The sequence below is a fragment of the Salvia splendens genome, chromosome 3, assembly GCF_004379255.2.
Source record: "Salvia splendens isolate huo1 chromosome 3, SspV2, whole genome shotgun sequence".
Lineage (NCBI taxonomy): Eukaryota > Viridiplantae > Streptophyta > Magnoliopsida > Lamiales > Lamiaceae > Salvia > Salvia splendens.
This window is the reverse complement of record NC_056034.1, coordinates 5214269-5238115: the sequence shown is the minus strand read 5'-3', so window position 1 is coordinate 5238115 and position 23847 is coordinate 5214269. Positions and strand designations below refer to the sequence as shown.

Here is a 23847-nt window from a genome sequence, read left to right as displayed (position 1 = left end):
CACCAATGTGTCAACAAGATATAAAATAATGCGACCATCAAAATGAATCTCATTCATTCAACATTAACTTCTCACCTTACTTCCTTCTCACCATATATTATATCCACAGCCGACTGTTCGACTTTGTCATGTGAATGATTTATGAATTGCAAGGTACATCGGTGCCGGTGCAGACATGTACTGTACTCCGTGCATTCCACAGTAGTAGAGTCATTTCATTTTCTGCACTCATTTTGAAAAAATGATAATAAATAGTTATAGTGGAGAGAGAGAATAATGTAGAGAAGAGTCTTATATACAATATTCTCTCTTACTTTACTTTTTCAAAACAAGTGCGCAAAATGAAGGGAGTAACTGAGAGAGCGCAACACAATGATGACAGATTTTACATATTACAAAGAAAGAAAGAAAAAAGGGAGTACATGATGCCTGAAAAAGACCAGTCCAGCACCGACAATAAAATCATGTGAGTTTGCATCTATGCTAAACAGGGTGCATAATGAAATCATGTGCAAGGTTTCAAGCCACGAGCACAGTTGCAGTTGAGAGAAGGAGGAAAATTAAGGTTTACAAGCATATGTAACCACACCCAAAAAAATAGTAGAAGGGGATGGTTAGTGGTTGCTTATAGCATTAACTCACATGTCATACATAAATAGAAAGATAAGAAGACATCAACAGGAGAATAATTCGGTACAATAATGTGAAGTCACTGCCGAAGAAAATACCAAGCAACACAGATTGTAATAGAAGACTCCAATAAAAATTTAGTAAATGCCTGTGTGGTTGCTAGTCGGCTCTATTCTAGAAACAGCAGCTGCAATAAGGTGATGAAAATCAAAATTCGGATATGGTGAGATGACATCATCAATTTTCAGAATGATATTGTGTCGATAACAGAATCTGCTGTTGCTTCCCGATTAAAGTCTCTAAGACATTTTGCTCACACATGTCATTTGTGCCAACATCATTGCAATCAATACCACAACAGGAGTTATTCTCCTGATGAGAAAATCATACACTTCTTTTAAGATAACAAGTGACTCGCATTGCTTCCATTATAACAAGGGCAACCACATAAATACAAGTGAACAAAAACAAAAAAATAATTCAAAAGGAAACGATATAGATTACCTTAATTTGCTGAGATTTGACAGCACATAAAGTTTCAATTGGCTGGAGACCACTATTCTCAGCCAGTGCCATTTGGACAGCATCTAGGGCAACAGCAAACGCCCTATCGCGTATGCCAAACAAAACATGTCAATGTTAGCCCACAGTCGCCAATTACACCACCCTTGCACACAAATATTAGTATATGAGAAAAATGGAGTTGGTTTCTCACCTGTTCAACTCTTGGGTATTTGTCAGCAGCTCCGTCAACAGCAATTGAACAAGAAAATAAATTTCAGCAGACCCTCCTCCATATACTATGGAATTGTTTCAAACAAGGTTCCTTGCAACACATAAAGCATCATGAAGGCTGCATTTAGTTTCCTCTATCATCATTTCATTACCTAAAGCGTCACAGCAGAACAAGAGTTAATTCCAAATGTTAGACAAGACGGGCACAGAAATCCGAGAGACTACATTTTGCTAGAAAATGTGGGCAAAGTGTAGTTCCGCTGATTTAAAGGAAAAGTTACAAGGTTTACAGCTAGGAACAGTTCAAAATTTAGTTGAAGTAAAGAAAGGCATTACAAAGAGCAATACTGAACAAAGGGGAGAGCAGTACATCAACCTACCACCACGTATAAATATTGCCACAGCCTTGAGTTTGCACACTGCTCAATATATATCATCCGATCCTTAGTGGTTCCAAATGCTTTTTCTCGAACCAAACCAGCCTAGTCTGCATACAAATATTATTGATCAGGCAAAAGATCACACAAAAACATGTTGAATCATGTGCAAGTACTTATGCAATGGGGTGTACAGCACAATAAAATAATGAATGTAGGAAAACATTAATGGATGGTAGCAGGTTTAAAACTTTACCTTTCCCAGCTTCTCCGGTGTCAACTCTTGAAATCTTGGTACAATTCTCCCACCTTACGCACAAAACGGAAAATGTCAGTGGAGACTTCAAAACAAAAACAGTAACAGAAAAATAGAAAGCACACTAGTATACTGCAGGGCTGAAAAAAACCTGTAGCTATGGCTATCAGCTCTAACTCTACACCACCGACCCATCGGACAGCAGGTAAGTCTCTGTGCATAAGTAAGTGGTTTGCCCCATCATCGAAACCCCATTTGCAAATAACTAAGGTTGGGGTTTGTAAATTACACGTAAGCCTGTATTTCCAAAACAAAAGGTAGTATTTCATGTGTAAGTGTATGAATGAAACTCTTTCAAAGTTGATTAGGATAGAAAGTGCATCATGTTTAATGCAAAAGCAAACCGCATGAGTGACCCTTTTCTCATACTGGAGCATAATAAAAGTGGAAGGGGGCAATCTCTACTTAGTTTCCGCCCAAAGTCTCTGTAAAACAACCAAACCTCAGCCACTATCCATAACACAAACATACAGAATTTCCACCATGAGTTCCCTTCTCCCAAGAAACTATCAAGCCAAAGATAATAGCATGCTGTTACAAAGAGATTACCTTACTTTTGAACCATATAATCAAAGTACGTCTGTTCTTGTATGCGCAAAGTTTGGAATTTTTCCACAGTATCAATATTAACCTTATGTTTAGTCTTTGGCTTTGGAGGCTCAAAGGGGCAAGTCAAAATGGCAATTTTTGCATCCCCAATTTGCTATGGCATCTGTGGATGACTCATATCTTTATCAACAACAATTCCAGATACCAGTTCAGTGTCCTCCAACTTTCCACCTACTTTACCCTCTACTTTAATCAAGTCTAGATTCACATCCTTCATCTCTAAATCTGCAACAGCAAGCACAGCCTTAACAGCTATCTCTGCAAGACTGCACTTACATCTATTCACACTGCAAAGAATACTTGATAAGATCAGACAAGAAAAGTATGAGATGCACTAGCACCAGAAGCACACTTGTTGCGTTATTAAGGAACGAGGTATGGAGGTTCCGAGGCCAGTAATAGGAACATCCCTGCCCTATAGACTCATCCACCCCCAATTCTAGACACAAGGGAACCGATTAAAAAGATTAAGGTAATATAAACACTCAGTTCGATTTGAATAAAATAGCCAGAAATCCTGAATATAAGACAAAACTCACATCTTGGAAGATAAAGTAGTCATACATCTGAATAAGAGATTCAACATTTGTCGCACTAAACTCAAACTTATGGGATATACGCTCCAAATGATCAGCAGCTAGCTTTGAAGCCATCACATAGCCTTCTGCAACCCGAATAGGATGAATTCCTAGTTCTAACAGCTTCTGCGCATGTTCTAGAAGAGCACCAGCCATGACAACAACTCCCGTTGTTCCATCACCAATTTCATAATCCTGACTCCGCGACAGTTCCACCATGAGCTGTCAACATCCATCTGTTCCAGGATCGTGGCACCGTCATTTGCTGGCACCACAATAACCAGAAATACATCAGTCCATCCCAAGATGATTCTAATATCGACAATCATGCTTAACAATTAAAATAGAAGAACCTTCTCAAATCACAGTATCTCAGTGATTAAAACAATGCGCAACGCACACAAATATAGATTATGAAGTGAAGCGTCGGAGCTTACTGATGGTGACCTCGCCGTCGGGGCTCTGGAGCATCTTGTCCATGCCCTTCGGCCCCGCTTTTCCGGAGGTGATATTGACCTTTTGTGCAATCCTAGCGACGACCGAATTCATCGAACAACATTGCCATCACGCTGAATAATGGTCGGACAATTGGTCCTACACGGGCTCGCAAATGCGAATTTGAAGAAGATCGAGAAAATGCACAAGCTTTGAGATTGAGGACTGGCCCTACCTTAAGTTTTGCTCGTGTTGTGTGATTTAGGCCATCCACGATAGGAATAGCCCAGCAATAGCCCAGCCATAGCCTAGCCACTGCCACATCATCAGCACTAAAAATCCTCCTGCCACATCATAAATAGCTCATCCATAGCCTAGCCACATCATAAATAGCCCAGCCACATCAATAGCCACATCACTAATAACAATTATATAAAATGACATAATTAACAATCACACAATATACGGAATTTAATTTACGAGACATATACGGGAAAAGTTTAATAATACTATTAAAATTTAAAAAAGTACAATAATTTAAAAAAAGTACATTAATTTTAAAAAAAAATACATTAATAAAAAAGAGTGACAATTCACTCCTCGTCTCCGTCGTCGTCGCCTCCGTCGCTGTCGCCTTCGTCGCCACCATCGCCGTCGCCTCCGCCGCTGCCGCCGCCACCGGTCTCCCTCCGTATAGCCTCCAACTCGTCCTGCAGGCTCATGAGCAAGGTTTGAAGCACGCTCTTCTCCACGGGATCCGTCGCCACCCGCCATTCGGCCATCGTCTTGATCAACTGAGCGCGCGTTTGGGCGCGAGCGAAGAATTTGAGCTCCTGGGTGGATTGGCCAAGGGGGGATGCCGACTGGACCTCCTGGGAAGCCCCGGCGTTCCCTCTCGCCGTCTGCTGAGCGCGCTTGCGCCCAATCGGGCGAGGTCGGCCACCGACCGAACGCGGCGTGGGGAACTCCTGCGTCGTCTCGGGGAGGTCGTGGGAACCTCCGCTGCTGCCGCTGTAATCGCCGGTGTAGTTCAGTCGTTGCTTCTTCGGCCAGCCAGAGTCGACACCTACTCGGAACTTCTCGGACTCGCTCAGTACAAGATAGCAGTTCCAGTAGGTGAAGTCCTTGTATAAACCCTTCAGTGGGAAGGCTTTCTCCGCTATTCTCCTGCAGTCATCCTCCGTTTGGCCACTGCTCATCATGCGGAGTGCGTTGGTGTACAAACCCGAAAATCGGGAGACCGCCGCCCTGATTCGGTTCCAGCCCTTCCGGCAATCCTCCCCGTTGCGGGGCCTCCCCTCCGGGCAAAATCTCTGGTAGGCTGCTGCTATCTTGCCCCACATGTTGACGATCCTTTGCTCGTTCGAAACGAGAGGATCGTCGCAAACACTCACCCACGCCTTGCTGAGCGCGACGTTCTCGTCGTCCGTCCACCTCCTCCGTACCTCCTCCTCACCCGGCTGCGACGACTCGCCGACCTTCTTCTTGCCCTTCTTCTTTGGGGCGCAACGCCCCGGCACTGCCCCCCCCTTGAACTAGAGTCTCCGGAGCTCCGAGAGTATCAAACCCCAACTCATCTAAGGAGAAACTATCAAACCCCAAGGGTGTTTGGGTCGATGTGTGCGAAGACCCAGTCGAAAAATCAAAACTGGGGCGATAGACATCCCCCGCCGTCGCCGGGGACCCCCCCCAGGAGTCTCCTGTGTAGCCGGTACGACCCCCGGAGTCCCCTGTGTAGCCGGTACGACCCCCGGAGTCCACTGTGTCGCCGGTGCTCCCCCGGGCATCATCTGCATCCCGGGTACCCACCCCGGTATCGGCGGAAACCCCCCCGGCGGACTCCCCCCCATTGGGGCCCCGGGCATCATCTGCTGCCACGGGTACATGTTGTAGTACCCGGGCACCTGACCCCATCCACTTCCCACAGGGATCGTCGGAGTTTGTGACCCGCTACTCCCGGAACTAGGCTCGTTGTTGAGATCCATATCCCGTTGTTGATCTTGAACAGAAATTAAGATAGAGAGAGTACTCGTTAAAACAAGTGGTGCGAATGAAAATGACGAGCAAAGCGCGTATATATAGTGTTTCGAAAAAAAAAAATTAATTTTCGCGCTAGGCGGTGCGCTGGGCGATCCGGGCGCTGCAATAGCGCCGAACGGACCGCCCAGCCGACCGCCCCGCGCCACATAACCGCCCAGCGCTGCGCGGTTTCTCTCTCCACTCAGCCGCTGGGCGGCTGCAATAAACCGCCCAGCGCCGGCGCTCGGCTGGGCGGTCGCTGGGCGCCTATTGTGGATGGTCTAATACACCTAACTTCTCTCCAATTACCTTATTCAAATGTAGCACGTTTCAATTTATTGGAGTATATTTAGGGTTCGGATCTGCTGTTCAACCCATGAGATTATTTTATTTTTAAATTATAATATTAAAATATTAATAGAACTCCTGCATCAATTTTACAAGCTTAACGAGGAGGTACGCATATTAGCTCAAATTATTAACCTACAACATGGTCATCGAATATATACTAGTAATAGTCAAGCTATGGTGAGCTCAAAATTTGTTTCCAAACCACAAACACATAGAGAGAAGACGAATGCATTGACGCAGACAAGAGGTTATCATAGATGATGTTCGGTTTTCTAGATAAAATAATATTAAGATACAATTTAGCATTGAGTTATGAGATTATTTTAGTCATAATGGGTAAGTATAACTAATTATTCCATGATTATTCATCTTAGATTGAATTGTGGGACTAAATCTTATGAACCAAACCCATTACAAATTTAATTCGGGATACAATCTTGCAAACCGAACATCCCATAAAGTAAGACCAAACAATTACTATCATGGTAAGATTTTAATAGAAGATTTTAATATAAATTGCAAACAACAGAAAACACAGAGAACAAAGATAAATTATTCAGTTCCATCATGTCAAATATGAAGTTTATTAATGATTGAATAATAGTATATATCAATACAACTTTATCAAGCACCTGCCTATAATAAAGATACACCACAACTTTGTGGAGTATTTTTTACAAGTGATCCTTGAAAGATTAGTAGTAGTACTAGAAAATATGAAGCAGCAAGGACAAATATGATACTCCAACAAGAGTAGTGATGCCTTAGAATTTCATGAGCTCATGGTGAAGTACAGAGGTTAGTAAATAAAATAATAAAAAATATATATAGATAAGACTACTTTCTAAGTTATTTTTTTCTTATTTTACTTTCTTTCCATTTTAATTCATTTATTGGAGTACTCGCTCCGTTCTCAATTTATAGTCTCAATTTTATTCGGCATGAGTTTTAAGAAATTATTTGAGTTTGAAACTAAAAACGGGAAAATGAATTAATGAAAAGTGAATCATATTTTAATATATTAATTTTATAATATAATTTTTAAATGAAAAAAAAGTGAGTCAAATAATGAAAGGAGGATACTAATAAGTCCGAGCATCCTATGCATATCTCTCAATTGCGACTTTCCTAAATCACCCCCAGTGAACATCAGAAGTCAACTTTCACGAAAACGAATGCTGTCGCCGACCTGCAAACCCATTTCCGTCAATTTCCCTGACCGGACCTGACTTATCTCTCACGCCCCACTCCCAACAAAATTCCAGTCACTACCTTTGCAAACAAGAACCCCACAGCGCATGTTAGCTGCCTCCCACAATCGTTACACCTGCTCCAAACCCATGCATTTCCCCCCCTGCTTAACCTACGCACCTCTCCACTGACACCACTCCCATTAATTGGATCTGCAGCTCTACTTCCACCGATATCTATCCCCCCCCCCGATCCGTGACTGCCATTTCGTCATCCTCTCTCGCTACACAGCTTCTGTTACTCATCATATGTCATATTATCGGAATCGTCGCCCGGTCGATCTCCGGTTCAGTGCGGCGGAGCTCCGGCAATCCGAAAGTTGCTATTCCCTGGATCAGAGTCGATTCTCGTAGGTTCAGTGATCGAAGCATGAATCCTCTGTGCTGCATTGCGCCAGTGTCGGTCGAAAAGGATCCGGCTGTGTTGAAGTCCCAAACCCTAAGTCAGGAGCTCGTGGTTGATGGAAACTGCTGCGACGAGAGTTTAAGTTTCAACAACAACAGCAATGTGATTCTGCAGCCGGTGAGTTTCAACTCGCGGATGAGTTTGTCGACCAATGGCGGAGGCGATCTACTGGCTGAGAAGTGCGACGAAAGTGATGAGATCAGGAGTGTGGCTGGCATTTTGTATAAATGGGTGAATTACGGGAAGGGGTGGAGGGAGAGGTGGTTCGTGTTGGAGGATGGGGTGCTCTCGTATTATAAGGTGCACGGGCCGGATAAAATTGTCGTGGGTCCGGTCCGGGAGAAGGGGACGAGGGTGATAGGCCAGGAAAGTTGGAGATATATGAGGAAGGGTAGTAGTGGAAATGGGAATGGTAACGGGAGTGGAACTGGAAATGCTCTTGGGTCGGGGAAGCGGTGGAAGCCATTTGGGGAGATACATTTGAAGGTCGGTTCGTTTCTTTTGTTAGTGATTCAATGTGTTTTGTATAATTGCTAATTGATCTTGTCGTGGCATCTTATGTTTGGCTCTTATGGTAAAGAGGCAATGCCGTCCGAACCTACATTTTAGCTGTGAAGTATATTAAGTGGGGGTCAATACCCTAGCCTGCATTTGGGAACAGCTTGTTGCTATCTGTAGGATTGTAGAGGGATGTGGATTAATTGTTTAATCAAAGCTATAGATTAGCTGGGTGGTTAAGAAAAGGACTAAAATGTGGTCACAAAAATACTTTGGCAATTCACAGTTAATGCTAATGAATGCACCTATGCTAAGTAGGAAAATAGAGATTTTGTTAGATTCTGTAATCTTGCTCTATCTGCTTCGATTATTTTCAGAATAACACACGGAGACAAATTATATCATGCTAGCTTTTGATAGAAGTTATGGGAATAATCTAGGGCTTAAGAATTGCTACTGGTCTGTGCCAAATTCAAGTTTACGCCCTTAATCTTGTCGATTCCAATTTATGTTTGTGATTCCCTAATACACTAATGCAACATCATTCACTTATCTCAAGTATGAATATACTGAAACAGACTTTTGAGCTGGGAGATAACAACAATCATTTGGTCTGTCATCTTAGTAATGCAGATTACAAGGAGATTGACAGCAGTAAAGCTGAATAGCACTTTTCTTTGTTGTCAGAGTTGTAGGTTTCTAAGATTATTCTGATGTGAACTTTTCATATGAAGATACTTGAATCCTTTTGAAGGCACTAAGTGTAAATCTTTAAAGCTTCCATATTATTGCAGCCCACATTTTTTACCTTGAGCACCAAAAAATATATTGAACAGGTCTCTTCTGTTCGGGCCAGCAAGTCAGATGACAAAAGACTTTCAATATTCACAGGAACAAAAACTCTTCACTTGCGTTGTCAATCGAAAGAGGACAGAGCTTCATGGATTGAGGCTCTTCTGGCTGCTAAAGATAAATTCCCCAGGCTATTGACAAGCAATGAGTTGGCACCTTCTGAAGATTTTGTTGTTACAGCAGAAAAGTTAAGATCACGGCTAGTTGAGGAGGGCATTAATGAGACTATAATAAAGGATTGTGAGTCTATAATGCTGGGTGAATTTGCTGAGGTGCAACATCAATTGAAGAGTCTTCAACTTAAGCACATGTTACTGCTTGACACATTAAGAAGACTGGAGGTTACACTTCATCTTTTTTTCTTCTGAATGAATTCGGCTTAGATTTGAGACTGTAAAATATTCCATGCTGGTCATTGGGTTCAACTCTAGTTTTCTGTAGATATCATCTATATATTTGTCAAAGGCACTCTATTGTAATGAATATTATATGCGTTCTGAATCTGAAAAACACTAGAGGTGGGGATTGGAGAGTACTATAGGGAAATTATTCCTTTAAACCAAGATGTATGTTTCTTATCATCCCCAATCCTTGTCTCCAGTGCCATTATACCAATATTTTTTCTCCCTTTCTTCCACATTAGATCTCCATGTAAGGATTTTGACTAATTATTTTACTGTTCAGACAGAGAAGATTGAACTGGAAAAAACTGTAGTCGATGAAACAAAGGGCAGAGACTCTTTCTGTGGACAAGGGAATAGAAGATTCAGCGGTTTGTTTATTTTTCTTGCTTACATCATTGTTCAAGAAAACGACACTGAACACTCAGATGATAGTCTTCACTCAGTATTGAATGTACTTGATCTTATTTTTACTCTCTTGCAGATTTCTATTCGGTTATGTCTGAGGGCAGTGCAAGTGACTCAGAGGCAGATAATGAGAGTCGATACGGAGTAGACAATGAAACAGATGATGATGATGGTATCTTTTTTGACACAAATGACTTTTTATCCGCTGAGTCTCTAAGAAGTGCTTCCTATCGTAGCAGAGATAATCCAATATACATTCACAGCCCCCGGGGTGAAAAAGATGCTTCCTTTTCTGGTCATTTAAGAGAAGCTGGTACTGGAGTCAAGGGAATTGAGTTTCCCTACATCAAAAGAAGGGCTAGTTTACCTGAACCAAAGGAGAAAGAGAAGCCGGTTGGCCTATGGTCGATCATTAAGGATAACATTGGCAAGGATTTGTCTGGTGTTTGTCTTCCTGTGTACTTTAATGAGCCTCTGTCCTCACTGCAGAAATGCTTTGAAGATTTGGAGTACTCATATCTTGTCGACGAAGCTCTGAAATGGGGGAAACAGGTCAGATCTTTATATGCTCTTACATCTATTTGAACAGGTGTCTTTTTTCTTTTCTTTTTTTTTTGGGGGGGGGATTGTCGTTTCAAACATTTCTTAGAAGGATAAGGATAACCTAGTTACTGTGTGTAACTCACTTATTAATGTATTGGGACAAAAACTTTCAGTTGCAGTCTATGTATTAAGTTGTGTCCTGGACCATCTTTGTTGATTTTCTTTGTCGTGTTAAATGTTATAACTACCACATAATGAATATAGACATTCAATTGGAATTAAAATAAGAATGAAAGCTCAGACTAGACTCTAGCAAGACTGTTAGTTACAAAAAATCTATTTGGGGAAGTGGTGAAAGGGCTGAGAATGGGTACTCCCAGCTCTAAGAGTTTCTGTTGCATGACCTGTCAATTTACTCTCTAAGTCGGCTCTGAACTGGTCATATAAGAATATTTGTGGATATGATGCCTGATCCCTAAATTAAATACGTATGAAAAATTTGCTTTGTAGAATTAAGTAACTGGAAGTTCTTTATTGTTCTCGACAAGTATCTCAAGATATTTAACAAGCAACTAATTAACTAATTACATCAATCAGAGTCCGTTTATTATCTTTACTTCATGACGGTTGAACTTGCTGTTGAATGCTTCATAAACCTGCTGAGTAATGTGTGAGAGGACCTTGCATCTCGTATCCTGCACCTTTTTTGTTGACCTTTCCAGTCATTGTTTGAGTTACCATTCAATTTATCCGAAAGGTAGATGCCTTGACTTAAATTGAAGTTGCATTGTGCTTCTGCAGGAAAATGAATTGATGAGAATTCTGAACGTGGCAGCTTTTGCAGTGTCTGGTTATGCATCAACAGAAGGCCGGCAATGCAAACCCTTCAATCCTCTCCTTGGGGAAACCTATGAAGCTGACTATCCGGATAAGGGTCTACGTTTCTTTTCTGAAAAGGTTACTCTTCTGTAGTCAAGAAAACTCCCTTTATATATTTTCATTTTCTCTTTATTTTTCTAGATTTCTGCTATTTTGATTAGCTTACCAGTTGGCTGAGTTGCATTTTCTTTGTAATAATTTGATAAACAATTAAGAGTCCTGTATTTGGAGTTTCAGGTTAGTCATCATCCAATGGTTGTTGCCTGTCATTGTGAGGGCAGAGGGTGGAAATTTTTGGCAGATTCTAATCTCAAAGGGAAGTTCTGGGGTCGTTCCATCCAACTTGACCCTGTGGGAGTTCTTACCCTTCAGTTTGAAGATGGAGAGACATTTCAGTGGAGCAAGGTCACCACTTCTATATATAACATTATAATTGGCAAAATCTATTGTGATCACTACGGCACCATGCGCATAAAAGGCAGTGGTACTTACTCTTGTAAACTCAAATTCAAGGAACAGTCTATTATAGACCGGAACCCACATCAGGTGATTTTCTGATCTTCAAACCGATTAAGATAACTTTAGAAGCCAAATCACTGGCTCCCATCTCCACAACTAGTTGCAATAAGAGTAACAAATGAATACTTAGATTCTAGATGGGCGAAGACCTGAATGTACCATATATTGATGATTATTGGTGGTAATATCATCTCAACCTATGACTGAATTCATTTCATTATGTTGTTTTACCAAATTTTAATTTTTTTTTCTCTGATTGATTGCCTGCCACATAAAATTATTGTTTTGTCCAAATATAGGTTCATGGAATTGTGCAAGACAATAGGACTGGGGAGAAAGTTGCGGTTTTAATCGGGAAGTGGGATGAAGCAATGTATTATGTGATGGGAGATCCAAGCACAAAGCCAAAAGGATATGACCCTATGGCAGAAGCTGTTTTGCTTTGGGAAAGAGATAAATCTGTTACCAAGACAAGATATAATCTCACACCATTTGCGATATCCTTAAACGAATTGACACCTGGTTTGCGGGACAAGCTGCCACCAACAGACTCAAGACTGAGACCCGACCAGAGGCATTTGGAGAATGGAGAATATGAGCTGGCAAATGCTGAGAAGCTGAGGCTCGAACAGTTGCAGAGACAGGTGCTTACATGTTTGTTCTGGCATTATTGGACATGTACTCCTTTTCATGCAAATAATTCTACTTTATGGTGACGCATGTTGCTTTTTTTTGAATTTGTTCTCTTTGCTGATCTGTTGGAAAAATGACTCTTTTACAGCATTTATGTCTGCCATGCTTTTATTTGTCTCTTTTTCCAATGTGAGATCCAAGTAAAGCGCTGGGGAGCTTGCCTTTAGTCACATTAATCAACTTTTGTGGTGTGAAGTTTTACATATATTAAGCTTTTGTAGATCTGATGCGAGAGTTTTCGATGCAGGCAAGGAAGTTGCAGGATAGAGGGTGGCAACCAAGATGGTTCGGGAAGGATGAAGATGGTTGTTACCGATACATGGGAGGATACTGGGAAGCTAGGGAGAAACACAAGTGGGACGGGATCCCTGATATATTTGGGCAGCCGTGTGATTTACCAGCCGAGGAGGTAGCTGCTGCTCCTCAGCCTTAACTTATAAATTTTGAATAGCAATCGAGGCAGATGGGGAATCGTTTATTCTGGCAACATCATCAGCAGTAAGCCCCATTCATTTCTGTAAATGGGAAAAAAGTGTATGTGTGCGTAATACTACAATGTTTGTACCCGCCGCAGAGAGAGCTTACAATCCAATCCTCATTGCTACAATCATCATATTATTGAACTCAATTGGGTATTTCGGAATTAGTTAGAGAAGTTACTTCCTGTCCTGGTGTATCATTTTTTACTTACTCTAATTCATTTATTTTTTCTTTCCAACCCCGTCTCGCTTGTAGTGTTAGTGTGTTGCATCACATACAGAAATATACTCTCATGCATTACTTTCTGGGATGAAATTTGCATTTTCCAAATTGTGTGCAAATACGAGTGAAGTAATTATGTTTGCGTATAAAATGTGAGGCCTTCATATTACTACTATTTCTACATAATAAAATTGCATTTTGTCTATACTACTATTTTAGCTAGTATGTATACATAGAAAGTACTCCTAACATAAATGTTATCCCGTTTTGCCATTTTGGTCCGTCCGTGAAAAGTTGTTCACTTTGCTATTTTTGGTTGTGTACCCCACTTTCCACCGACTCTTTACACTCACATTCTATTATAAAACTAATATATAAATGTGGGACACTCATTTCACTAACTTTTTCAACTCACTTTTCTTCAGATTTTTTAAAATCCGTATCGAGTCAAACTTGAACAATATTTCATGGGCCGAGGGAGTATTTGCATACAAAATTTTTATTTTCAAATAACCTAGAAATCGAACAAAATGGTGGGACTATGAGACACAAAACAGATATGATTCTACCTCTCTCCAAAAAGAACAGACATCGTTGATAACTTACTTACTTAACCGAAGTTCAAATGTCTACAATCCGCTATCTCCTTGTTTTGAAGGCAAAGCATGGGATTTAAAATATTGCCCCAAAATTCTGTATTTTCAACTGTTAAAAACGGATCTTTTCCGAACACCTACCAGGTCTTTCTCTTTATCCCCCTTCTTCATTCCGTATGTAGATGTAATTTTGTGAAGCTTGATTCTTAAGTTTAACGAATGTGATGTAATTTTGTGAAGCTTGATTCATAACTTTACGGCAATGCGTGCTGAGTATAATCACTGATATAGAACAAGTGAAACCGCTTTAATCTGAAACCCCTTTTTTCATTATGTTTGAAACGCTCTTCAGGTTACCAGGTTATCGTTCCCTCATAAGAAACTGAAATAACTCAATAATGTCTCTGTGTGTGTGTGTGGGAGAGAGAGAGAGAGAGAGTTGAGGCGGAGGGGGATAAGTGAAAAGAGCACCAATTGAGTTGCAAGATTCAAGCTTTGAACGTCCAACCTCAAGCCATCAGCTATTTTCATGCTTTGAATACGTGGGGATGTGTTGGTGTATGTGTGGATTTGTTTTTGTGGCCTAATCTTTATCACTTTTGCCTTCATCTTTTCAGGATGTATTGAAGCATTATCTGGTTAATGATGAATCGGTATGCAAATTATTTGACAGAAGGTGGGCCTTGAGCTGCCCTGATGCCAAAATCAACCAGATAATGACTTCTAGCCGAAAGGGAGGCCAATCAATGATTTCTGAACACATTCCCTATCAAAATATCATCCCACCATGCCTTGGCGAAGGCATGTTTGGAAAGAAGAACGATTCTTCATCATTCTATGTGGTGAGGGATGACTTGTTGCATCCTCTGGTAAATGGTAACAAATCAAGGAAATTAGACGCCCTGCTTCCCGTTCTTGAAGATAATGCTGTGACTGAAGTGGTGAGCTTGTGTCAGCACTCCGTCTCACTATGTCAAAACTAGGTCTAGATCATTGGTGCTCATGAAATTCACTCTCAAATTTGTTGGTCTCATGATCACATTTCAAAACAACTTGCTTTGCAATCCTAATTACGTGAAAGAATGAACAAATCCTAGTAAAGTTATGCATGATGAGTTGCGTTTTTCCTCCATCAGCTGTCCTTTGCTCTTGGAACTTCTGTAAAATGTCCAGTGTTATTAACTTTGAGTTTACGTGTAAACATAAGCTGAAGCCGCCCTCAAACTTTCCTCTCTATGCATAACTTTAATATAATTGGAACATTTCTAGGTTACCTGTGGAGGCTGCCAAAGTGCACATGCTGCTGCAGTTGGTATGTTTCAGAAGGAAAAGTTTTTGTGTTCTTTACATATGGATTCTTTCAAGGTAGTTGTTCAATGCAGTTATGATGCCGTTTAACCATTTATTCCAATGTAGTGCAGCCGTGTCTTGTGCAGAGAGAGGACTGAAGGCACACATACTTCTTCGAGGAGAAGAGCCTGAAACTCTAACTGGTTACAATCTTGTTTCTAAACTGTACGGCGATGTGGTTTATGTTCCAAGATCCGTATATGCCAAAAGAGAAGAAATGCTTGCAAAGCATGCGGAGTTGATTGTAGGCGCTGGTGGATCTATTATGTGGCCTAATGATGTTATGGAGGCTTCTTTCAAACCTTATAAATCGAGGGTACACAACTTTCCACGTGCAGATCCTATTAACTGTCCCGATAAACCTAAGAAAGTTGCTATTATAAATGAAGGGGCAGGGGATGCAATAGCCTTGCTAGGTATGGAAGCGTCTGTAGTTGACATTGTGATTACTGTCTTCTTAGAGAATATCAGAAGCAACTTTTCTTCTCAATTAGAAATCTTGTATGTTAGTTATGGTACTCATAAGGCTTATGATCAGGTTTCAGGCCGCCCGTATCCTGTCAAAAATAGGTAGAGGAAGTATGTTATATGTTCTATTAAAATAAAAGATGCGAAAACATATTCAAGCCTAATCTAGTTAGGAGTACCTTCCAATATATATGGTGATGCCGAAATGTGATCCTTGTTGTTCTTTTAGTGTCCTGTAGTTTATCCCACATTTTTTGAATATCTTTTGACGTGCTATTGCTGCACTATTGTTTCCATTTCTTCCTTCCACATAGTATATCTTTGCAATGTGTAAAGAATAGATCCAAATTCCCATCCCTGCTTTTGCCTGTGTTTTGAAGATCCATTTATACTTTCTTATGCATATCAGATGCTTTTCTAAGAAGTGGTTAGCCTGTTTTTCCTATCAGGTGTTATGCGATTGATAAAATACTTATCACAGAAACATTTGTTTGGCAAAGAGCAGACCATGAAAATCGTTGTAGATGCTGGCACCGGGACAACAGCTGTTGGTTTGGCTCTCGGGGCTCTATCTTTAGGGTATTCTTTACGATGATGTGATGTGTATATACGCAGTTTATTTTCGGACTAATCCAAGCATTGCTTTAGTTTACTTGAGCTGCTTATCTCTCTATTGATTTGAACTTGCAAAATAAGGCTTCCTTGGGAGGTGAGTGCCGTGATGCTGGCTGACAAAATCGAGGGATACAAAAGAAAGGAGCAGAGTTTGATATCTGAATTTCTTAGAGGCTATACATCATCTCCTCATCAGGTGTTAGGAAATGGTGGAATCGTGCAATGGGTAGACCGCCGTGCACCTAGAAAGTAAATGATAAGTTGATCATATATAGATAACCTAGTAGAGTATCATCAAGGTTCTGTCATTGCACTTATATACTACTCCATCTTGTCTTGAAAATGATGATTGAATTACCCTTTCAGGTTCGGCAATATACTAAAAGGCGAAGTTGAGGAATGTCGAAGGATAGCACAAGAGACCGGTGTCCTGGTGGACCCAATATACACTCTGGCTGCTTGGGATCTTGCAACTCAGCTCAGTCAGGTACAAGATGCCAAAATCATTATGCTGCACACCGGAGGGACACTGGGAATGTTTGGACTCGCGCAACGGTATAAGTCTTGCTTCCACATGAATGCCTGAAGAACAATGCCAACTCAAACCATAGAGATTTTTAGTAATACTATAATTTTGTTATTATAAATATATACTCCTATTTAGTTTTATTTATCTTGACATAACTATGTATTAGTAGTAGTACATGCCTGCTACTCAGACGTCCGTGAAAGCAAAGAAGCTAACAAAAAATGTCATAAAGGCTGGTCCTTTATTTTGTTTGCCTCTTTCTTTTTTGAAACAATTTTGATCGTATTAGCAACTGATTTGTGCTTTTCTCTCAACTCTGAATGTATCTTCAAAGTGGAGATCCGACTGCACCGCACGGTACGGTGGTTGACTGTATTTGAGATTGAATAAATCATACTCCTACTAGTATTATCGGAATCGTAAACTAACAATTTATAATTATCAATTAATAAGCCGCAAATAAAATTTTGTCTTTTCCAGATAAGTTACAATTTGACCTTCACAATTTATTCTTATAAGTAAAAGCATGGAAATCCGAATCATTTATTTCAAGAGTGGTTTTAATATACGAACGAACCATCGAAAGTTGCAAGTTTAGGAGATAAGATGGAACATTTTGGTAATTCACAAATCTTAGTAATTCGACCATAAACATAATATATGATTTGCCAATCACCTAAGTTGGTTAACCCCAAAACGACACCAAACATCAAAGCATGATTGTTTAATAATCTTGGAAGTAAGAAAAGTAGGTATGACCGCATCGGTTTCACCCCGATAAATAAAAAATTTATGCATGGACATTCTTGGCCACGGTGAAATTAAATTAAGAAACCAACCTCAAAACTATAGTAGGTATATATGTCCTTCACCACACAAGCATGACTCCCGAGATTGAGTTGAGGAAACCCTAGCAAGCTCAGTGGAGAGCAGTAATAGGTGGTGGTGGTGGTGGTGGTGGTGATTGAGATGGGTATGGTGGTGGCAGCATCCCTGGTAACAAGGGAGGCAAACAAGGATGGTTGTTTTTGTTTTTTATTCATCTTTTTTTCATTGGGTTTTGTTGCTAATGCCATTAGTCATGGGGTAAAATGCGACTACTGTTGCTTGCTTCTTTTATTACTCCACTTACAACAGAGATGATTGTATTTGTGGGCTCCATTTACTAAGTTTAAATTCATCTTACGGATGTGTTATATGTCTATTTTAAATAATCGAATGTTGGAAATGTCATTGTTAATCATCTAGGTATTCGATCAACAGTAGTAAGTAAGTAAGTATATCTTTCTTTTTTAAATATAATATCGGCCGTTGTATTTATAACATTGATTCACAATCACAAATATACATGAATACATACAGAATAGAAAAAAGTTAAAATAGAGTTTTATGCAGGTGGAATTAATTGCATCATATCACCAACATGGATGATTTTTAAGACTGGTCACAAAGATTTAGTCCTTTTCAAGGAAAGAGTAGTTCTAGTAAGTTTATGACAATGATTTCTGTCGCTATGCATAACTGCAAAAAAACTAGAAAAAGAAACAAAGTAACACACCTCGTTTCTTAGTTTCATTTCACCAAGCTCATTCATGGTTGAGTCCCAAAATTTACGCCAAATTATAGTACTACTATTATTCATGTCTAACCAACATTTCAAATTTCAGCACAATACCAATAGCTCATCCACACAAATTTAATTGCAAACCTTTCAACATTTTTTTATTAATCTCCTATTAGTATATTTTTAAATTGCAATATTTGCAAATAAAATAAATTATTAAAATTTTAAAGCACGGAACTTTTTTTCGGTTCGCGAAATTTGTCAAAGTACCAATTTTGGTCCATAATATTTGAAAATATATTCTGAGGTCCACGAATTTCGATTTAATTTATTTTCTGCTTTGATCCCAGTGAGTCATTATCTGTCACTCTTCAATACAATAATCACACTTCCTCTCTCCCTAATTCTGGAGCTATGTTGCCAAGCTTAAATTAAATCTTTAACTCTTGATCACAATTCTCTCTCTAGAAAAACCCTTAATTCTTTAATGAGATTGATTTTTCTTGAGGAGTTGGATTTGAGTCACAACAATTTTGAAGGAAACATTAATGAAATTGACAGTTTATTATCTTTAAAGATGATGAATATTGAGAAGAACAATCTTGATGGCTCGATTCCGGATTCAGTTCAAAAGACTACTAACTAGAATAGTCATAGTACAACAAACGTTGTTGGTTTGTTGGTAGTGGAATATAGAGTAGATTATGGTGCACATCAGTATATAGATAGAGAGAGAGAATAAGATGATTGTGAAAAAGGCTAGGCATATCATATCACCAAGGAATGTTGATTTTAAACTTAACAATGCAACCATCTTAAAACAAGGGGTGGATGGGAATACAGCAGACATCCCTTTCACGTACTTTTCACCGTCAGAATTTATAAATACTCCTGTTTACTTCTTTAAAATATTTCTCCATTATTATTTGTTCTTCAAATGGGGAACATAACTTCATTAAATATTATTACTTCCATTTAGAGCATCCACAATGGGGACGGATGCAGTTGCGTATCCAGGATTTTGGATTCGAGGGTACGAAGAAATATCTGAACAATCTTTTTCATTGTCTTAAATACAAATGTCTTGTATAGACGCGAATATAACGACTAAACAAGAAATTATATAGTTTAGAAATAAATTTTTTGGACATAAAATATTTGAGAAGTTTTAATCACTTTTTATAAGATAATAGTAGTACTAGTTTTAAGAAGTGAACCTTGTGAAAATAAATAATTTAAGAAAAATATCTATAATTTTAAAAAATAAAAAATATAGATATTTTATTAGGTATAAATTTTTCATATAGATATGAATATAATTGCTACACCATAGTGTATAAGTATTTTTTTTATTAGTTGAGAATTTGACCAAGAAGTATATAAACTTATTATTTCTATTGTTTCAGCAAATAAAAAAAGTAGATCTATTCTTTCAATTGTTTGAAAAAACTAAAAAAAAGTAAATCCATTATTTTAAAGAAGAAAAAGGTTATAGAACTTTTAATTATTTGAATATAATAAAACATGAAAAAAGTAAACAAATTGTATTTTAACAAAACAGAAAAAAGATTTGAAATAAGTAAAATGATATAGAAACTTTAATCGTTAGAATAAATGAATCGAGAAAAAAAAGGTATAGAAATCAAAATATAAAAGAATTGAAAAAAAAAGGTATAGAAATCAAAGAATGGAAATCAAAACAAAAAATGAGTTAAGCAACCATGGGGATTTAACTCAAACCCTAAGCTTTGAAAATGGGGAGCATAACCACTTGGCCAAAGAAGCCTTTTAAATAACTTATCTCAATAAAAGGTATTAGTATTCGAATTTGGGGTACAGTTGTACCCCCTTGTTCCAAGGTGGATACGCCACTGGACGGATGTCACGGCGGACACCAAAAAGAACACCTCATATCACGTCATAAGGACATCCCACTGTACAATAACGGACATCCCCAAGGACATCCCGGCGGACAAGAACAATAATAAAAATTCACAAATTCACAAATTAATAATTACGGAATTAAAATTTCAACACGAATACGGGAAAATTGCAACCATTTTATTTCAAAAAAGAGCATACATATTTAAATTAAAAAAATACATAGTTCACAAAAAAAATCATCCCAAATTAAAAAATGATTCAAACAAAGCACATGTTATGCCTTGAATCTGTATAGTTTGCCACTAGTCGAACAGGGGTCTATGATATGTTTTTGTTTTAGGCCTTCATTTTCGACTATAATACATGCGGTAGAGTTTTTAAAAAAATCGTATATATATAGTTTGCAACGAGCCATATATATAGAGTTTGCAATGAGCCGTATATTTAAAGTTTTAAAAAAATAAAAAATCAGGACGTCCGTCGTGGCACCGCAATGGCAGACGTCACGACGGACGGCTGCGGATACCTCACGTCCGCCGGGGACATCCGCCATTGCTGGTGCTCTTAGGCCATCCACATCCCTGTCTCAATACCGTCTCATCTCTTCACTATTAATGGGCTCCACAGCACTTTTTACCCCATCTCTTAACTAAGAGACAACACCTGCAACCCTGCATCCCTTAACCATCTCATCCATTAACTATCCATTTAATTTTATTTTTTATTTTTATTTTCAACAAATTCAATTAATATTTCATTGAAATATTAAATTAATACTAATAATTCATAAAATCATTAAAAACCACGAAAATTACAACATTTGCTCAAATAGATCCATGAATATGAATGGATCAAATTTGGGAGAAGAATAATGTTTTGAGATGAAGAATGTAGAGTGTTTGAGTGAGAATAGAGAGTTTTTTATGGTAGATAATTTGTGGGAATGATTTGATATTTATAGAAGTGATTGGGGCTTTAAAAATAGAAAATAATTTAAAATATTGGAAAAAAAGGCTATAAACAGCTAGTATTTTTGGGGGAATTTTTTTTCGATTTTTTTCAGAATTTAAAAAAAATAAAAAAAATATTTTTCAACGGATATAAACGATGCCCACTTGCGGGCCGGCGAGTGGGCGTCACGGACGCACGGGAGCTCGCCACGTGGCCAACGCGCGTGGCGAGCTGGCTCGTCAGCCTCATCTCCAAGGAGGGACGTGGGACGCAACGGGACGAGACAGATCATCTACATCGCCGTCTCGATGTTGTCTCGTCTCACCGAGACGAGATCGAGCTCGCATCGATACAGGGATGCGGATGCTCTTAAGACATATAACATCGCCACGACGGCGGCTCGGCCGTGGCGCTTGGGCGAGAGCCGCGGCTCCCTGTTGTGGCGGCCGAGTGCCGCGGCTCACCCATTTTCGATTTTTTTATTTTTTATTTTCTTATTTTTATAAATATACCCATTTTCTCCATTTTTTAACCTCATTCCCAACAATTATCTCAATTCTACTTTCAAAAAATGAATTTAGACGATGAGTTTCAACAATTGATCGATAGGGAGTTCAATGAACTGGTTGAAGAGGTGCAACGTGAAGATGATGAGGAGGCGGCGCCGGCGGCGGTTCCTCGGCCGATCCATCATCGGCGGACAATCCGTCGTGACCATGTTGGGGCCGACCACAACTGATGGAAGACTACTTTGGCGATAACCCCCGTTATCCGCCAGAGATTTTCCGTTGCAGATTCAGAATGTCGCAACGACTCTCCATCCATATAGCAACGTCATTGGCGCAGCGGTTCAGGTGTTTCACACTGCGACGTGATGCTAGCGTCAGAGTCGGATTGTCGACATATCAGAAGTGTACCGCTGCAATTAGGCAGCTTGCCTATGCTGGTCCCGCTGACATATTCGACGAATACCTACAGATGGGTGAATCAACTTCCCTACAGGCGCTGCTAGAGTTTTTGTGGACTTGTGGCTGCCGGTTTGAGCTCAGGAAGTAAGCTGACTCGAAGAAGGAAGTGGGAAGAAGTGGCGTGAGCTAAAATGCGATTTTAGCACAAGTGTGAAAAGTAATTTCTAGCCGTTAGATAAATCTTAGTAAGATGGATTAAATCTTAGCTGTTCCTTTCTTTTGCTTTTGTATCAGTAGATGACTTTACTAAGTAGCTAGCTGAGAGAGTTTTTCCTCAATTCAATTTGTAATCTGTAATCTGACTATACTAAGTAGCTAGCTGAGAGAGTTTTTTCTCAATTCAATTTGTAATCTGTAATCGAGAGTTCTTAGCAATACAAGATTCCTCTTCCATAATTATTGTTCTAGTTTTTCACTTGTTACTCAATCAATTCCAGACGTTCTCGCCAACAAGTGGCACCGTCTATGGGAAGTTTCTTGTTCGGAGAAGTTGGGGAGATTTGAAGTAGAGAATTCAATGGCAAGAATGACTATGGGCTCTGGAAGATGAAGATGAAAGCTCTATTGATCCAGCAAGGGTTAGCGAGTGCACTACAGGCCAAAGATCCATGGGAGAAGGGGAAAGAACCGCTCGACGAGAAAGCGAAGCGGAAGGAAGAGGTGTCGATGAAGGCGCATAGTGCGGTGATCCTCTATCTTGGGGATATAGTGCTGCGGGAAGTGCAAGATAAAACCACCGCAGCTGGAATCTCATGAAACTGGATGAATTATATCTGGGTAAGTCTTTAGCTAATCGACTTTACCTTAAGAGGAGGCTTTATTCCTATTATTTTGTGGAGGATAAGTCGATTATGGAACAATACGATGATTTCACAAAATTAGTCGATGATCTAGAGGCTGTGGATGTTAAGATAAGCGATGAAGACAAAGGCGATTCTTGTGTTGAATGCCTTGCCGAAGTCGTATGACCACATGAGAGATGCTATACTGTATGGGAGAGATAAGCCCATAACCCTGGCTGAAGTCCACTCGGCTTTGATGGCAAAAGAACTGCAGAAGGGTATGGGCAGACATCAAGATGTGAAGGGGCAAGAGTCTCAAATCCTAGAGAGCCTGAATATCAAGAAGTTCAAGTCCAAGAAAGGAGGCAAGAAGGACTCTACTAAGCCTAATTCTAAGGATCAAAAAGAGACAATATCCTGCCAGTATTGCAAAAAGCCAGGGCATTTGAAGCGAGATTGCTTTGCCCGGAAGAAGAAGCAGGTTGAAGAAGCTGCTGGCAACAAGCAGACTTCTGACTGTATGCAAGAGATGGAGAATGCCCATGCTCTCAACATCATGGAGGAGGTGGAGGAGTGCTCTTGGATTTTTGACTCAGGTTGCAGCTTTCACATATGTTCAAAGATACATTGGTTTGATTCTATTTCTGAGGCAGAGGGCTCAGTTGTTCTAGGAAACAACCAAGTGTGTAGAATTGATGTGGTTGGGAGTATTAAACGGAGGCTTGCTGATAGATCAATCAAGATTCTCACTGAAGTGAGATATATCCCAGAGGTTAAAAGAAATTTGATCTCACTTGGTGCACTTGAAAAGAAAGGGTATTCATTCTGCTTTTCCAAAGGTGTGCTGGTTGTTGGATTGGGTGGAGAAATGATATTGCAGGCTGAAAGAATGGGTAATTTGTATTATTTGAATGCCACTGTGATCAAGCATGGTGAGAA

At 39.7% G+C, this 23847-nt stretch overlaps 2 protein-coding genes and 1 pseudogene across 4 annotated transcripts; 2 read left to right on the top strand and 1 right to left on the bottom strand.

Annotated features, from left to right (window-relative positions):
* Positions 1 to 228: 228 nt before the first annotated feature.
* Positions 229 to 3898, bottom strand: LOC121794515 (annotated as a pseudogene).
* Positions 3899 to 7174: 3276 nt separating this feature from the next.
* LOC121794514 (oxysterol-binding protein-related protein 1D-like) lies at positions 7175 to 13163 on the top strand. Its single transcript, XM_042192707.1, has 8 exons — positions 7175 to 8192; positions 9041 to 9397; positions 9741 to 9828; positions 9942 to 10417; positions 11210 to 11365; positions 11525 to 11833; positions 12106 to 12450; positions 12747 to 13163. Exons 1-8 carry the CDS (start codon positions 7671 to 7673, stop codon positions 12930 to 12932), a joined length of 2439 nt encoding a protein of 812 aa, XP_042048641.1. The 5' UTR covers positions 7175 to 7670; the 3' UTR covers positions 12933 to 13163.
* A 580-nt stretch (positions 13164 to 13743) lies between these two features.
* On the top strand, positions 13744 to 17014 carry LOC121794513 (D-cysteine desulfhydrase 2, mitochondrial-like). 3 transcript variants are annotated; one of them, XM_042192704.1, is made up of 7 exons: positions 13745 to 13941; positions 14415 to 14738; positions 15067 to 15109; positions 15219 to 15563; positions 16065 to 16194; positions 16312 to 16479; positions 16597 to 17014. In XM_042192704.1, the coding sequence occupies exons 1-7, from the start codon at positions 13867 to 13869 to the stop codon at positions 16814 to 16816; spliced, it is 1305 nt and encodes a 434-aa protein (XP_042048638.1). In that variant the 5' UTR covers positions 13745 to 13866; the 3' UTR covers positions 16817 to 17014. The 3 variants fall into 3 exon arrangements, with proteins under 3 accessions (XP_042048639.1, XP_042048638.1, XP_042048640.1); XM_042192706.1 differs by having other exon boundaries at positions 16312 to 16513; positions 16597 to 16736; XM_042192705.1 differs by lacking the exon at positions 16312 to 16479 and having other exon boundaries at positions 13744 to 13941.
* Positions 17015 to 23847: the final 6833 nt, after the last annotated feature.

Coding starts and splice junctions, on each gene's coding strand:
- LOC121794514 (XM_042192707.1), top strand. CDS start 7,671: ATGAATCCTCTGTGCTGCATTGCGCCAGTGTCGGTCGAAAAGGATCCG. Junction 10,418..11,209: donor CTCTGAAATGGGGGAAACAG/GTCAGATCTTTA, acceptor GTGCTTCTGCAG/GAAAATGAATTGATGAGAAT. Junction 11,366..11,524: donor TACGTTTCTTTTCTGAAAAG/GTTACTCTTCTG, acceptor TTGGAGTTTCAG/GTTAGTCATCATCCAATGGT.
- LOC121794513 (XM_042192704.1), top strand. CDS start 13,867: ATGGGATTTAAAATATTGCCCCAAAATTCTGTATTTTCAACTGTTAAA. Junction 15,110..15,218: donor TGCACATGCTGCTGCAGTTG/GTATGTTTCAGA, acceptor AATGTAGTGCAG/CCGTGTCTTGTGCAGAGAGA. Junction 16,195..16,311: donor CTCGGGGCTCTATCTTTAGG/GTATTCTTTACG, acceptor TTGCAAAATAAG/GCTTCCTTGGGAGGTGAGTG.